Source organism: Megascapheus bottae, chromosome 18 (assembly GCF_031878675.1).
Source record: "Megascapheus bottae isolate mThoBot1 chromosome 18, mThoBot2.hap1, whole genome shotgun sequence".
Taxonomy (NCBI): domain Eukaryota; kingdom Metazoa; phylum Chordata; class Mammalia; order Rodentia; family Geomyidae; genus Megascapheus; species Megascapheus bottae.
This window is the reverse complement of record NC_143526.1, coordinates 23,730,844-23,747,741: the sequence shown is the minus strand read 5'-3', so window position 1 is coordinate 23,747,741 and position 16,898 is coordinate 23,730,844. Positions and strand designations below refer to the sequence as shown.

The 16,898-nt window shown below is 37.5% G+C and overlaps 1 protein-coding gene across 1 annotated transcript in view; it reads right to left on the bottom strand.

Moving 5' to 3' along the window:
- Positions 1-3,120, bottom strand: part of Hao1 (hydroxyacid oxidase 1) — a 44,437-nt gene extending 41,317 nt beyond the window's left edge. The window contains exon 1 of the mRNA XM_090352015.1: positions 2,868-3,120. Within this exon, the coding sequence (XP_090208141.1) occupies positions 2,868-3,004 (137 nt within the window). The 5' untranslated portion in view covers positions 3,005-3,120. The remainder of the gene's footprint in view (positions 1-2,867) is intronic.
- Between the last annotated feature and the right edge of the window lie 13,778 nt (positions 3,121-16,898).

The following is a 16,898-nucleotide window of genomic DNA, read 5'->3' as shown; positions in this document are numbered from 1 at the left end:
TATTAGCATTCTAAGTTTAAACCAGAAACATCTGCAAGCAACTTCTGGGTTACATGAGTGGCCCATGTCCTTGAAACTTCGAGACATGTGGTTGTCAGATCTCAGTGCAGAGAGATAAAAGCTATCACGGAGAATGACCTTTGGTTTTACTTGTGGGAATGGTATAAATTTCATAAGTGTCTTTGAAATACCCTAACCTTGTGTCACAACAGGTTATCTGAGGCTTCTGTTGGTTTGCAACTCTTATTTGAATCTGAATGAGAGATTCAGAATTCTCCCTTTCCTACTATCAACCTTAAGCCTCTACAGCCTTAGTGGAAACATTATTCTAAATCCCACATGACCAGCCAAGATGACACAAGGCAAGGAATCAAGTAGAACAGAGAAAGAAACATCACATGGATAACCAGTCTTAATATGTCTTTCGGCATAAACTCAACTACTAGATTTTTTTTTAAAGACCATTTGTCTTTTCTTTGGAGGAATACAAAGTATGTTTCATTTTCCTCTGCAAATGTGACCAGAAAAGAATGATCACGATTCTTGCAAATGGAATATTGTTAACTCTTTCTCTTGTCCGGGTCCATCTTTAAATTACTAATAGCCACATAAAGACGCTAATACTTGATGGAATGTCAAGTGATTCACATCCCTAAATTACTCAGTAATACCCCCATAGGATGCTAATAGTTGGGGGTTGCCATTTAATTCACATGAGCTTTAAACTGATTTTCCAGGCTATAACTCTGAGGGCACCGAGCATGCTATACATAAAAATGTTTCCAGAATTTGGGGTGGGGAGGGGGTGCTTAAATGCTCCAACCACTTTGCTGCAACCTTTTGTTCCTCTTCTGATCTCCTCTTGGTCAATTATTTTGGGTCCATTTTACATCAATTCAACTGGCTAGAACTATGGTGGCCAGAGAGTGTAAGCTCTTCTGGACGGGAACAGTCTATTGGTGCCTCTCTCCTTAACAGATGGGAGATTCTAGTCCAAGAAGATTACTTTTAAAGATAAATTGATTAAAGAGGTGTCATGAAGCATAAAGGGAAAGGAAAGCTGCATGGAGGCAGAACAAAAGAACAAGAGGTTATCTGGACTGAGGTTGAGACACATAACCCTGTACATTTGTCAGAGGCCTGAACATTGCATAATTATACTGACCTATTGAAACAGTTTTGTTTTTGTTTTTGTTTTTGTTTTGGAGACCATTCACAGACAAGCCATTCTCCCTGGGGGAACAGAGCTAACATGGTGTCAACAAGGAACATCCTCCAAGAATAGAAAATTTTGCAGATGTCCCAAGTCTGAATAAAAAAAAAATGATGCAGAAAGAGGAAGAATGCTGAAAAAGTTGATATTGATCACAATGCCTTATACTCATAAAACTGTTATGCTGAATTATAACTCCCTTTTACCACTACTTAAAGATGTTAAAAGAACAACTTGTTTAAAAAAATCGTTTTGCCAAAAATTGGTGGCAATGTTTAGTTCTTAGCTGCTTCTCCCTTCTGTGATTTCTACAGTGTATTTTTGCTTTTAGGCCATGTTTCAGGATAATCCTGAGCACAGGCTGCCGGGTGAGGAGAGGCTCCTCTCTTTGCCCAGTAATATTGTGGAGCTCTTTTACGGCTCCTGGATAAGGTCAGGACTGGCTACCAAGGACCATCTTGGTGAGGGTAATGTCATTTCTCCTAATTTACCTGTAGAAAAGCGATTTAAAATAATTTTGCACATGATCAAAGGAGAAATCAAAGACAAGGCAAATTATTTTTCCCTGTATATTTTACCCCCTGTGCTCCTTTAATCTGTTATCATCAATAAATGCCTATAACATTCATGATCGTTACAAAGGACTGTACTGGAAGAGAACAGTGTATTGAAGGCTCACCCCTCCTTTCTCCTTCAGAACAGAAAGGAATCACCCCTTTAGTGTTATCTTTCTTTCTTATTTTTATTACAAGCAGGAAACATAAACTATGACAGCCACCATCTTGTGCTGTGAAATATGAAAGTCAAGGGAAAATTAATTTGGGAAGAGAGATGAAGCCCTGTGGAAGAGAGATGAAATGCAAAAGTTGAAAGATTAATGCCACACAGACAAATTGAAATCTAAAGTGAAAGTTTAGACAACAGTAATCAAGATGAATGATCACAGGAGCAGCCAGCAGGAAGCCAATGTTTGAAGCAATAATCCTATCTGGTTCAACCAGATAAGATGACTATCTTGCCTTTATAGCCATTTCCTACTCCATGAACCTAAGCAATCACTGTCCCATTCTGAGAAAAAGAAAACAGAGCCTTCGAGATTTATGACTACTTTTAAAACATGTTGTCAAATTAATTATGATTATACTTTTAAGCGAGGAAATGGGCTAGGAAACTGCAGTCAATTGTTCAATATTCCCAGGCTTGAAATATTTTTTAAAACCCTGTAAGGTTCTGGCTTTTCTGACAGCTCCAGGAATTTCTCCCTTCTCTGTTCATTACAAACCCATACAAATAAATCTCCACCATCAACACGAAGCTAGAGCTTATTTTGGTGCAACGTCTTTATGCAATATTAAAACACTTTGTGTGAATGTGTGTGTGTGTGTGCACGTGCACGCGCGTGTGGGTAGTGTGTGCTAATACTGGGGCTTGCACTTCATCATAGGCACTCTCCCTTACCTCTTTCATTTAAGGTTAATGCTCTAACAAATGAACCACAGCTCCATTTCTAGCTTTTTTTTGGTTAATTGGAGACAAGAGTTTCATAGTCTGAACCACGGTCCTCAGATCTCAACCTCCCAAATAACGAGGATCACAAGCATGAGACAGTGGCTTCTGGCTTCAAGACACAATTTTAAAGAACAGATTCTCTTACCTGGAAAATGCTGTAATATTATCAGCCAAGGTTTCCTGATCGTTTGCCCCAGACCTGTAATAGTCATATACAGATTTTTGAAGCACTGATTTTGCATGCTGCTCATAATCATCGATACAGACAAGTCGGGGTAACATTTTCACAGGTTTTGCTACCCTTGAGGTGGCTGCGTTGTTTTCAAGGATTGCCTTCTTGAGCCCACAATACCGTTATTAGTCAATTATTAATAGGCTTTTGCCAAAGTTCATATTTAGTTGTCTCCTGTTTACATCAGCTGAACAAACATATTGTTAGACTTTTTTTTCTTTTTTGTGGGTCATGGGGCTTGGACTCTGCCTGGGTTCTGTCCTTATGTTCTTCAGCTCAAGGCTACCATCCTATCCCTGAGCATGGGCATTGTCGCTGAGCTCTTCAGCTCAAGGCTATTACCCTGCCCTTGAGCCAAGCCCCACTTTCCATTTTCTAGAGGTTAATTGGAAATAAGAGTCCCAGTTCCTTTTGTTCCCGGGCTAGCTTTGAACCTTGATCCTTAGATCTCAGCCTCCAGAATAGCTAGGATTCCAGGTGTGAGCCACCATGCCCAGCTATATTGTTAGACTTTGAAATTTAATTTGCAGGCTATTCACTAAAGAACATCTAATTTATAGAAAGGTGAAGATGGAATGAGGAAGGTAGCTGGAGGTGACCCCTGCTGGTCATGTTGAGAGAATACAGAAATGAGTCAACCATTAAGGACATGTAGAATACCTCCCCAAAGTGTTCTTGGTTCAGTTCTACCTCAAATGGGTTCTTCCACACCACCGGAACCTTTTCTCTTTTTTTGGGTCCCCAGATGGACGACTGCCGGTGCTCCTTCCACATTAGATGGTGTACATATCCTAAGAGAAAAAGAATTTATGGAATGAGTTAAGTTATCCCCCAAAATGTTTACCTGATCAAAAACAGTTGGCTTGAACATACAGCATGAAGGCCAGATTTACAGCTACTTCTTTTTTCTTTTTCTTTTCTTTTTTCTTTCTTTTGTCACTTGTGAGGCTTGAGCTTTTGGCGCACTGTCCCTGAGCTAGTCAGCTTAAGGCTAGAGCTTTTCCACATTGAGCTACAGTATCACTTCCACTTTTCTTTTCTTTCTTTTTGTTGGTCATGGGGCTTGAATTCTGGGTCTGGGTGTTGTCCTTGAGCTCTTCAGCTTAAGACTACTGCCCTACCCCTTGAGCCACAGTGCCACTTCTGGTTTTCTGGTGATTAATTGGAGATACGTGTCTCATGGACTTGTGTGCCCAGGCTGGCTTTGAACTGCAATCCTCAGATCTCAATCTCTGGAATAGCTAGGATAACAGGGGTGAGCCACAGGAAGTCCTGCTTTATAGCTAATTCTTAAAGTATCTTCTTTGGAGAAGGATGGATGGGCAAAAGGGGTTATTCTAAAAGACTTTGTGGTCTCCATCTACAATTTCATGGGAGACCAGGGAAGTTTTGGATGAATTAAGGCATAGTTGAGATATCAATGGTTTTGATATTGGGGAGGCCTGGTTTCAATACAAGAATCTCTACTTCCAGCTGTAGCCCACCTGTTGAATTCCAGCTGTCTAATTGCATAAGAAATATCTCTTGAACTCCGAAGCTCTTGTCCAATCCACGGGACATGTGAAGTGTTGGAATCAATGCTCTGTGCAACAAACCCCCAAAGAAAAATGTTAAAAAGGTGATGGATGAATTCCCTAGCTCCCTTCTCCTCTTTTGGGGATGATTTTTTCCTACGTCCATGTTCCACATTGCAGACTTCACCTGCTCACAGTATGAGCATGGAAAACTTGTACTGTGTTCACAACTTTCTGTCACTCTTACTTCTCTTCCCCATATTGATATGGATTTTGCCTCCGAAATAAAGCCCTTTTGGTTTAACCAAAAGGTAAGAATAATATCAACACATCCCAGCTAGGTATGTGAGGAAAACACATGCTACATCTAGAGACAGTTAGCTCATGCTGATTCATGACCTACCATCATCTTCCCAATGACAATATTTCTTGCCATTGCCATTTTCTCTTGTAAAACTTATTTTACAAAGCAGTCTGTGAATATAATGCAGGGTGATGGGTGCCACTTTATTTCAATCTTCTCATATGCCATTCCCCCTTCAATCTTTTTCCTTATTTTTTGGCTATAGACAATGAATTTTTAACTTCCATCACCATTTTCTAAGGCTTAATGTCAACTGGAAAGACAGAAATTCCTATATGTGTAAGAATATGGACAGACATTCTTGGGTTTTTAGAAAGTTATTTCTATAGTATGTTGATTCTTTGAGTAATTGCTCTAATTTATTTTCTATATCCTCGAGAGAACTATCCTGCAATAACATGTATTCCTATAGCCAAATTTTTCAACTTTATTGTCTGGTGCTTTGTATAATTTCATAGATTAAATCTGCCTGTTGGTCTATGTTTATTGTATAACAAGAAAGCGTCTAAGGGTGAAAATGATGCCAGTAGAAAGTTATTTAAAAGGAAAAGGGAATTTTTTTCAATGTGAAATGTGTGTTGGAGCTAGGAAAATGTAAAGAAAACAAATTGACTTAGGGAAAGGAACAAGATGAATAAATTTCCAACTTGCTGGCCTTTGTTCATTGATAGATGGAACAGATGGTAGTAATCATTATAATAATTTTAACTCAGTTTTTGTTGTATTTTATTGTCAAGGTGATGTATAGTATGGTTACAGTTGCATTCGATAGGTGGTAGGTACATTACATCTTGAACATTGATACCCCTTCCCATGCTTTTCCTCCCACTATCCATGTACCCACCCCCTTCCAATCATCTTGTTTTTCCCCTTCCCTACCTTATTTCAAATAAACAAATAAATGTATATACAATATACCAGGTACCAAAGTCAGATACCAAAACACTGTGAGATAAAACATGAGAATAAAAGAAAAAGAGATAAAAGAAATAACTTCACATAGTAGGTTAAGAACAATCACAAACAAAAATCTCTTGTTTCCATATCCTGGAGTTCATTTCACTTATCCTTATTCTATATGCCAATATGCCCATAACTTTTGAGCTATTCTGATCTTCTGCTAGGAGACTCCTAGATGTATGCTAATTTTTACAAATGAGGAAAACCATGGAGTTTATGTTTCTTTGATTCTGGCTTAATTCAGTGAATATGATTTTTTCCAAGTCCTCCATTTCCTTACAAGGGGGAGATGCCATTCTTTCTAATGGCAGCATAGAATTCCATTGTGCATAAATACCATATCTTGTTGACCTATTCATCTACTGAGGGGCATCTGGGTTGGTTCCACATCTTAGCTATGGTAAATAATGTGGCAATGAACATCGTTGTGCTAGTTAAGTTTACTATGGCTTTGTTTCTGGACATTTGGGTAAATGCCAAGGAGTGGAATTTCTGGGTGATAGGGGAGCTCTATGTTAGTCTTTTGATGAATCTCTGTACTGCTTTCCAGAGTTGTTGAATGAGTTTATACTCCCACCAACAGCATGGTAGTGATCCCTCCTGGCCACATCCCCACCAGCATCTGTTGTTATTAGATTGCTTGATAATGGCCATTCTGACTGGGGTGAGGTAGAATCTCAAAGTTTTGATTTGCATTTCTTTTATGGCCAGAGGTGTCATGCATTTTTTCATGTGTCTATTGGCCATTCTCATTTTCTCTTCAGAGAAGTCTCTAATTCTTCAATAGGATGATTGTTTCTTTGAGGACTTGTTTTGTGAAAAATTCATTTTTTTGAGCTGCATTTTAGATATGAGGCCCTTGTCTTTTGTATGGCTAGTGAATATCTTTTCCCTCCCTATGGGCTTTCTATTTAATTTGCAAGTTATGTCCTTTGCCATACAGCAGCTCTGCAGTTTAATGCAGTCCTGTTTGTCCAAATTGTAATTTGTTTCTGGGCCTTTATTAAGAAAGTTTTTACCTGTGCCAAAGAGTCCTAGTGTATCTCCTATTCCTTCCTATAGAGTTTTAAGGATATCTACCTTACCTAAAGGTCTTTGATCTATTTGGAACTAATTCTGATGCAGGATGACATATAAGGTTCCAACTTGAGATTTCTACAAATGTGTAACCAATTCTGCCAGCACCATGTGTTGAAGAGGCTGTCTTCCTTCCATCCTATTTTTTTGGCTTCCTGATTAAAGATTAGGTGGCCATAGGTCTGTGGGTTGATTTCTGAGTCTTCAGTTTTATTCCATTGGTCCACAGGCCTGTTCTTGTGCCAGAACCAAGCTGTTTTTGTTATTATAGCTCCGTAATAGAGTGTGAAGTTTGGTATTGATATTCTTCCATCACTGCTCTTTCTGTTAAGGATTGCTTTGCTATACCAGGTCTTTTATTGTTCTATATGAATTTTTGGATTCCTTCCTCTATTTCATTAAGGAATGACATTGGGCTATTGATAGGTATTGCATTGAATTTGTAGATAGCCTTTGATAGGATAGCGATTTTTAGGATGTCAATCCTCCCAATCCTGGAGCATGGGAGATTTTTTTCCTTCCTTAAGTCTGCTTTAACTGCCTTTTTTTTTTGATTTTTAAAGTTTTTATCATAAAGTTTCTTTACTTCTTTAGTCAATTCCTAAGTATTTTTTGAGACTATTGTGATTTCTGCCTTGCTCTTCTCATTGTTGGCATATAGGAAAGCCATTGATTGTGTGTGTGTGTGTGTGTGTGTGTGTGTGTGTTTGTGTGTGTGTGTGTGTGTGTGTGTGTGTGTGTGTCAGTCCTGGGGCTTGAACTCAGGGCCTGAGCACTGTCCTTGGGCTTTTACCTTAAGGCTAGTGATCTGCCACTTCAGCCACAGCACCACTCTTGGCTTTTCTATATATGTGGTACCTAGAAATCGAACCTGGGTCTTTGTGCAAGCTAGGCAAGCACTCTACCACTAGGCCAAACTCCCTGCCCCCAAGCCATTGATTTTTGAGGGTTAATTTTATACCCTGATACTTTGTCAGAGTTTCGAATCAGCTTAAGTAACTATGCAGTGGAGTCTATAGGGTTCTTTAAATACAGAACCACGTCATCTGCACAGAAGGAATGTTTTACTAGTTTCTCCAGAGCTTTTAGCATAAAGGGGTGTTGGATCTTATCAACTGCTTTTTCTGCATCTACTGAGATGACCATGTGGTTCCTGTACTTGTTTCTGTTGATGTGATGAATTATATTGACTTGCGTTTATTGAACCAGCTTTGCATTCCTGTGCTGGACCTGTTTTTTCATGATGTATAATTTTTGATGAGTAGTGGGAGTCAATTGGCCAGTATTTTGTTGAGAAGTTTTGAACCGATATTCATCAAAGAAATGGGTCTATAGTTCTCTTTCTTTGATGAATCTCTGGTTTTGTGATGAGGGTTATGCTGGCTTCATAGAATGCTATAACTCAAATGTAACTTTAATATTGTAGCCCTTTAACGCAGTTGTTGTTAAACAAAGGTACTTGCCTATCCCTATGGATAGAATAATCAAAAAATATTTATCCTGGTTACCTCTGGTAGATTTCTCTGGATGGAATAGCTTTTATCTGCTTTTTGACCATTGAATTAATTATTCAGTGACACTTTAAATCAACACTGGCTAGTTATAGGAATATTGATTTACATCATTTTAATGGAATTTTGATTTAGGTTTATCATAATGGAACTCATGCATTTACCTAACAGTGGCCTTATGAACTAAAATAATATCAATGATTTGTTCTTGCTTATATATACATTTAAGATATTACATAAATATATATAGTACGTGTGTAATAAATTCTTACATAAAATGAGTAAGTAAGCTCATTGGATGAAAGTTCAGGATAAAGGCAGAATTGGAAATAAATGAAATCCCCCTTCTTCGGTGGCAACACTGGCACTTCTTCTCTACTTTATATGAAACTTTACCTTCCATGTAAAAATAAGTTGTAATGAAGATTGATGATGAACTAAATACATAGACATTAGATCGTAGTAGCCAGAGGACTAGAAAGGCCATGGGGATTCTAATTCGGAAACTCTCATCAAAATGGTGACTCTTGTTTTGTCTTAAATCTATGGGAACAGTATGAAATTTATACATATGTATACTTGCTCTATGATTTTGACAAACAGAATTGCTGCATCTGAAGATTTTGTGAAACTCTGGCTTTACGAAATTGCACCAGAAAAAATGCTTGCTTCATTCAACTAGATAGATCAAAGAGATAATCTGTCCTGGGACCCCAGATTTCCAGGTCGACATGAATTGTCACCCCAGTGGCAGAACTGTTGCTAATATCATTTTGTCCTGCAGAATGAATGTCTTTTGTTACCCAAGAAACCCACTCACCAGCCATCAGGTTGAAAGCAACACTCTGAACCTATTACAGAGGTCTCCCTGATGAAAATTGACAGAATTTTCTCAAAGTTCCATGTCAATTTTCCACATGCTTGCATCCCTCCTTCTAATCAGAAAAATAAGGATCATATGTCAAAACTTCTGTGCTGTAACCAAATAAAGTCTTATCAAACAGTTCATTATAAAAACTAAACACAGTCAATCTTTCAGGTGTGCCATTTGTAATGCCTCTTTCTACCAAGACCCAACTATGGGTAGCATCTTTTCTGAAAAGACAGATGATAGGATTTTTCAGGTTTGACTCTTCTTTCCAGGCTAGAATAAGACAATATCCTAATGAAATTTGTAGCTCTTTTCTAATCCATGCTTTATTCACTGTGGAACATCTCCTGAAAAAATACACACAGGCTTTGGAATCCTACCACACTCCTTATTTAAGAAAATAGCATATATTAGAAAGTTAGGTGGGAATGTTGAACAGAATATGGCAAAAGTGTCACTGAAAAGCATTAGAAAAAATATATCTCGATATCCTCAACATCAAACTATTACCTAAGGCAATTTTCCCCTTTGAGGTCTATATCTCATTCCTGAAACCAGAAACAGCACATCAGCTCTATTATGCCCCTCCCTACCTTGCCTAATTTTCCAAATGAATCTGTTCAGTGAACAACAGTCAGACATCATCGGGAAACAGGCCATCTTACAACTCAGCCCTTTTAATCTTAATAGCGTTTCCAGAAATCATGTGGGTACAGATCATACAAATTATTCTGGTCTTTCAGCTTTCAGTAACAGGAAAGTATCTGTTAATGCAGTCTCAGTATTGATAGATGTCAACATTTTCCAGAAAGAAGATGGCATCATTTTTACTGTACAGGAAGCAATTTCTCAATGGGTAGTTGTATCTCAAAGTACAGGAATTTTTTTAATGATGGACTTAAAAAATAAAGTCAAGCAGGCATATTATTTACTTTTAACAAATATTTCCGGGCATAGATATGTTTGATAATTTTTCCAGTTAGAGGAAGTTCCTTCTAGTATAAAAAAATATATCAGGATATGTCAGGATAAGTTAGTTTCCAAAATGTTTGGATGCATACAAAAAGAGCATTACCTGAAATGCAAATGCAGTGAGGGCGATCTCTATGCTGCAATTTGCAGTTTCCCATGATTGATGCCCTTACAGGAAGTTACATGGATCATTAAACATTTTCCTCTATTTTGCAAAAAAATACATGTTTTAATGGAAAATATTATTATCTAGATTGTTACCTACTATGTTACTTTACTGTAGTCTATCATTGTGTTTGAACAATTTTACAATTTCTAAATTGTTGCTGAGGATGCATTATAGGAATACAAACATCTGATCCATAACAGTAGTTTGATTCAACAGTCTCATCTTTCATTATCATTCACACTGATACTCAAGCCAAGACCTAGGAATCATTATTATATTCTTCTTTTTCCCATTCACTGTCCACAGATTATATAGTAGTAAGTCATGTTGGCCTTACTGTTAAATTATATTCCATTTCCTACCATTAAATAACACATGTATTCCAACCAGTGTGGCCAAAGCTACCACCTTTTTTTCTTGTACTGATGACCAGGTAAGAAACTTAGAAACTTGAGTAAAATCATGTTTCTCCACTGTTTTTAGTTTTTGAATGGCCTTCCATCACAATTTGACTATAGTCCATACTACTTACCCTGAAACATTTAAGGATGCATCTATGCATCCTATGCACTGTACTCATCTCCAACTGCCCTTACTTTTGCTTGATATGTTTATTCTCACTTCAAAAACTTCCAGATTGCTCTTGCTTTTCCTATAGACACTTAGCTTCTAGATTACCCTATTGTTAACACCTTACTCAAAAACGTGTTCAATGCTTAGAATGTACACGCTTGCACGTTCTAGCCTCAGAAATTCGAGGAGGAAGGTCACAGCTCCAGGGTCAGCCGAAGCTTCGTGGCAAGAGCTTGTCTCAAAAAGAGATTATTGAAAGAGCATCTTTTCAGAAGCCTCTTGTGATCACCCAGTTTAAAATTATGTTCTTCTTCCACAGCCCTTCCCCTTTGCCTGCTTAGTTTGCTTTGAGCCACTTATGACAATTTGAAGTTATATTATTTTCTGTTTGTACATTTCTTATCAACCCCCCCACCCCCACTAAAATATAAAGTCATTTCTCTTAGTAGTTGATGCTCTGTTGTCTGGAACAGATTGTGGCATCGACACATGGAAGGACAGAGTGAAGCGCCCTCTGCTGTCCTGTCTGACCTTACAACCTTACCCTAGAACCTGTGAATTCTTACTTTAAGAAGGGACTTTGAGGATGGATGCAATTAAGGACCTAACATGGGAAAATTATGTTGGATTATTTGACTGGACCCCAAATATGTTCACATGAGTTTTTCTAAGAAGGTAACAGTATTAGTGTGCAACAAAGGTGGTGATAAATGATGAGACAAAATACTAATGAGGCAGGAGCCTCAAATATCTGGTAGCCACTGTAGCAGCTTTGATTTTGGTCCCATAAATCTCATCTCTGACCTCTAGAACATACATTTTTCCATTAAAAATCTTATGTTATCATCTGTTACAATTCCAATAGAAAACATAAAATGCATTATATATTTACTTAATGAATAAACTCCTTTGACAGAGGCACCGTGAAAATTATTCAGTGCATGGGTTTTACACTCATCTCTTGGATTAAATGATGTGCGTGAAGCACTTTATACAATCATCTAATAAATGAGTTTTTGTCTTGTGCTATAGGCCTCAACTTTGGCTGTAACTGAAGGTTGCATATAAAATGGTATGCTTTCTCTCCAAAATGTAGGGCCTGAACTATAATTTGCAGGGTGGCATGCAAAATGAAAATTCAGAGCTCTATAGCCACAAACTGTTAATTTACAAAACAGCACCAACAGCACAATATTTAAAATTAAAACATTTAAATCAAGATCTGGGTCCTTGTATCTGTGCTTTTACAAATCTTGTTCCCACAGTTTCCCTTGCCCAAAGGGCCCTGAAATAACTTATTTAAGGTAATGTTCTTATAACTGCGAGATAAAGATGTCACGTTATTTTAGTATTAAGACCAAAAATGAGAAACACTGATGGAAGTTAACAATATTTAATAAATTAAAAATACACCAAAAGCCATGCCCCATATTATTTTCCCAGACTATCTCTAAAACAAAATTGAACTTCTTGTCTACTATGGAATGGCAGAGCTCTAATCCAATAGAGTCTTAGATGTGTCTAAGGAAGTGGTAAGTTTGGAGCATTTACTGACATTTGGAAATCTTTCCAGTGATTTTCTGTATTTTTTTCAGTGTTCAGGGACTGCCTTGGAGAGGGCTGTACAAGGACCAGGACATGCTTAGATAGGATTTGTAAACACAGGCAGAAATCCTTCCATACCATCATCATATGTTGCATTCTATGGATCAATCTGACTGGTTTTGTAAAAAGTTTCTGGAAAGAAGCTGTAAAGTTACACTTTTCTTTTCCTAGACAGTGAAGACAGTGGGGAAATGAAGTTAATAGAGAGAATGAGCCGGATTCTCACCAGGGAGGAAAAGTCCCTTGCCAAGTGTTATACAAGTGCTAGATGAACCAAGTTAGACTCTAAATGTTCTAAAATTCGTTCTAAGTTGTTTAGACCACTTTACACTCTGCTCCTTTAGAACCCCACTAAAACCTCTCCCATTGCAGTTAGAATTTCACTACCCTTCAAAAAGCAATGTTCTTCCTACTATACTTCAAATAATATTATTAAATAGTAACTTCTGCTTGAGTAACTATAACAGAGATGCTCACAGTATTATTTTCATAAAGGCTTAAAAACACTATACAAGAAAGTCCCTAAATAATATAACCATAAATCGTATGCTTAAATTTGTTGCAGACAAAGCAGTTGGCGCAAGAGGAAGAATGAATGATTTTTTTTCCTAGTGGTTCTTGCACATTGAAGCAAACCTCTAGTCTGACTGCTTTCTGACTTTTCTTAAAGAACAGAGAGGTATATGTTCTAGAAAATTTTACATTTGAGTTTCTATTTTTCTGTGTTCACTGAATTATACCAAGTGTTTGTTCAAGTTTAGCTAAACTGAGAGATGCAGTCCTAAAAATATAAACCCCTTATTAAAACTTACATATTAAGACAAGTTCTCTATAATTCCCCATTGTCTCATGTATTAAAAACTAATGGTTTCTTTCATGAGGGTACTAATTTCTTGAGCAGAAAAATGAATGCTGCTTGAAAGAAAGCAACCTTCAGGTTACTTTTGTTATAAATTGTATAAAGAAAAAAAAACAACCCTAGAATAACGGAGGATTGCATTTGTAAACCCATGTACTTGGGAGACTCTGAGGAGAAGGATCATATTTCCAGATCTAAGAAAAATTTGTGTGAGATTTCATCTCAATAGAAAAATCTAGACATGGTGATATTCAGTCTCCCATTTCAGCCACAGTGGAAAATATAGAGGGGAATCATGATCCATGCCAGCCTGGACATAAAAAGACTTTCAAAACAACCAGATGTCTGGCTCAAGTGGAAGAGCACTAACAGCGAGCTCCCCCACTGCCACAACAAAGAATTAACCACTGCAGGTCTCTTCAGTTGTTCCTGTGATATGGGAGGGGAGAAGAGATGTTTAGAAAAATGTCTTCCCGGGCCGGGAGTTTGGCCTAGTGGTTAAAGTGCTTGCCTAGCATGCACGAAGACCCGGGTTCGATTCCTTGGTACCACATACATAGAAAAAAGCCGCAAGTGGTGCTGAGGCTCAAGTGGTAGAGCTCTAGCCTTGAGAAAGTCCAAGGACAGTGCTCAGGCCCTGAGCTCAAGCCCAGGACTGGCAAAAAAAAAAAAAAAAGAAAAAAGAAAAATTTCTTTCCATACCAACGGAATAAATGTAAGATTTTATCTACATCTATAGACTCACTCCTGAGCAGACTGGAAGAACTTCATGGAATTAATATTACTATACTCCTAGTAACACCTTCCATTGAAATGTAAAACTGCATGCGGAAATGCTAGGGAAATAAGAGTAATTGCTTAATTTCTTCTAGTTTTAGCTTAAGAGCAAGCCCAAATATGGAAAAAGGGGAAGAGAAGGAAATGTTGAGCAAACATATTGTGAATGTAGGCAAGAATTCCTATCTGTGGCAATTTATTGTAATTTCATTGTGATGTGACAGGCACAATATACTAATTTATATTTGATGGTTCTTCCCAGCAAGGAAAAAACATAGTGTTGATTGATTTCTCCATGTGTGCTTTCTCTTCTTCTTCATTCAAATTATAGAATGAGGAAGGAAGTGGTTTGGGAAGGGATTGGGGCCAATGCTAAAAGAGATGGCACTTATAAAGATGCATTATATTCAACTGCTTTGTTAAATGGTAACTCCTTTGTACACTTAAGGATAATAGAAGAAAATTATCAGAGGAGTCAGAAGAAAAGAAAATGAAAAATAAGGAATGCTTAATAAATGATTAGAAGGTACAAAGGAGGAAAATGGCAATACACAAGGAAAGGGGAAAGCAACAAGGAAAGAATTAATACAGAAAGAAAGCAGGAAAATTTTTGTGAGGGAAAAGAAGGGAGAGTTAAAAGGAGAAGTTGCAATGTGGCCTGTTCACATCTATGTAGCACTGATGAAATATACAAGCCTCTTTAAGAAATGTTAATCTGGAAAAATTATACTCAAGTATTTTCAGAGATAAATGCAGTCTTTTGGCTAAAAACACCACACAATGTAGTCACCATATTTAGATGGCTTGTTACCTGGTAGTAAATCTAAATCTCCATGTCATCCTATTTGTAATTTTTTTTTATACCTTGGATTAAATTATTGTTTCAGTCCATATACATATTAGATTTAAAATCCAATGTCTTGGAACAATTGAATAAAGAAGTGAAGATGGCATAGTAAGTTCTTGAAATAACTGCAGGAAGTCTGAGTCATGTGATTGAGCCTTTGATAATAAAAACAAATGTACTTTTGTACCTAGGGTAGGAGGGTGGAGATGAATGGCTCCACTTTTGATAATTTATGGAGCAAATAAGGTTAAAATCGATGTTCACTTCAAAAGATAAACTTCCTTTGTGAAATTGCAAACTAGTTGTTATCTTTGAGACAGCTTCAATGGTCATATTTCATTAAAAATTAAAAATTTCTCTTAGCAGAGAAACAGGAGCTATTTGCAGCCAGAACCTGCTTCTCTGTTGGATTGATGGTGAACAGATTCATTCCAAGGGCATTATTTGAGGCCATGGAAATCAACTTCAAGAAGGCAAATGCATAGCGTCAGAGAACCTGAAAAGTTTCTATGAAGTATCATTTCAACAAAGGGCCCAAACAACAAACACTGAGCTTTCATTTGAGCATTCACCGAAAATGACCTAAAGCAGCAGACATAAAAATAGGGTAGCAACCCCATCTACAGAAATTGCCATTTTAGAATGTTTTGGGGAAGACATGTTCCTAAGGAATTCCTACAGTAGAATGTCTTCCAGAGGTGATGTAATGCAGCTTTGGCAACTTACCTTCTTAGTGCAGGTAAGTGAGCTATGATTTGTTACATAGTATTTCAAAGCAAAACAGCCACATGAATTGATGAAGCTGACTAATCTAAGAGCACAAAAGGTGATGATGATGATGATGATGATGATGATGATGATGATGATGATGATTTTTTTTTTGCCAGTCCTGAGCTTGAGCTCAGGGCCTGAGCACTGTCCTTGGACTTTCTCAAGGCTAGAACTCTACCACTTGAGCCTTAGCACCACTTCCGGCTTTTTTCTATGTATATGGTACCGAGGAATCAAACCCGGGTCTTCATGCATGCTAGGTAAGCACTCTACCAGTAGACCAAACTCCCGGCCCCAAAATGAATTTTTTTTTAACTGGATTCTAATGATTTGAGGATGATCTAATGGAGCTCATAACAGAGGCCCTGAGAAGACTGAGAGCTGATAAAAATGTAAAAATCTTACTGAAGTCTTATTCAATGTGCAGTGCATTTATAGGAAGTACTACAGATGAAGATTAAATGAACCTGCGCAGGTTAGATGAGCTTCCGATAGATTATTTTTACTGAAAAGTATCTTACTCTTTTTGTTTTATACTCATGTAATGTTTATTTTCTCTCAATAATATGGTAAATAAAACCCTGTTAGGTGATTAACTGCCTTTTGTGATTTTTACTTTTGAATGTTTAGGTCATTTTAAGTAGGAATATTTGAGCCAGCATAAGGATCTTTGAGGAGTTTTGCTTAGTTCTGCCAATACATCTTCACACATCATTTCTATGACCTCTTAATGAGAACTTTGCTTTAAGTCTTTGGCCTTAAGACAGGAAAACTAGTGTAAATTTAAGCACATTTTATAAGGCCAGATTCATGTTTGTTTCCTTAAAAAATCTATTATTGGAGTTTGGCCTAGTGGTAGAGTGCTTGCCTAGCATGCACGAAGATCCCGTTCGATTCCTCAGAACCACATACACAGAAAAAGCTGGAAGTGGTACTGTGGTTCAAGTGCTAGAGCTCTAGCCTTGAGAAAGCCCAAGAACAGTGCTCAGGCCCTGAGTTCAATCCCCAGGACTGGCAGAAAAATAAAAATAAAAATGAAAAAGAAATCTATTATTTGTAAACACAAAGTGTAGG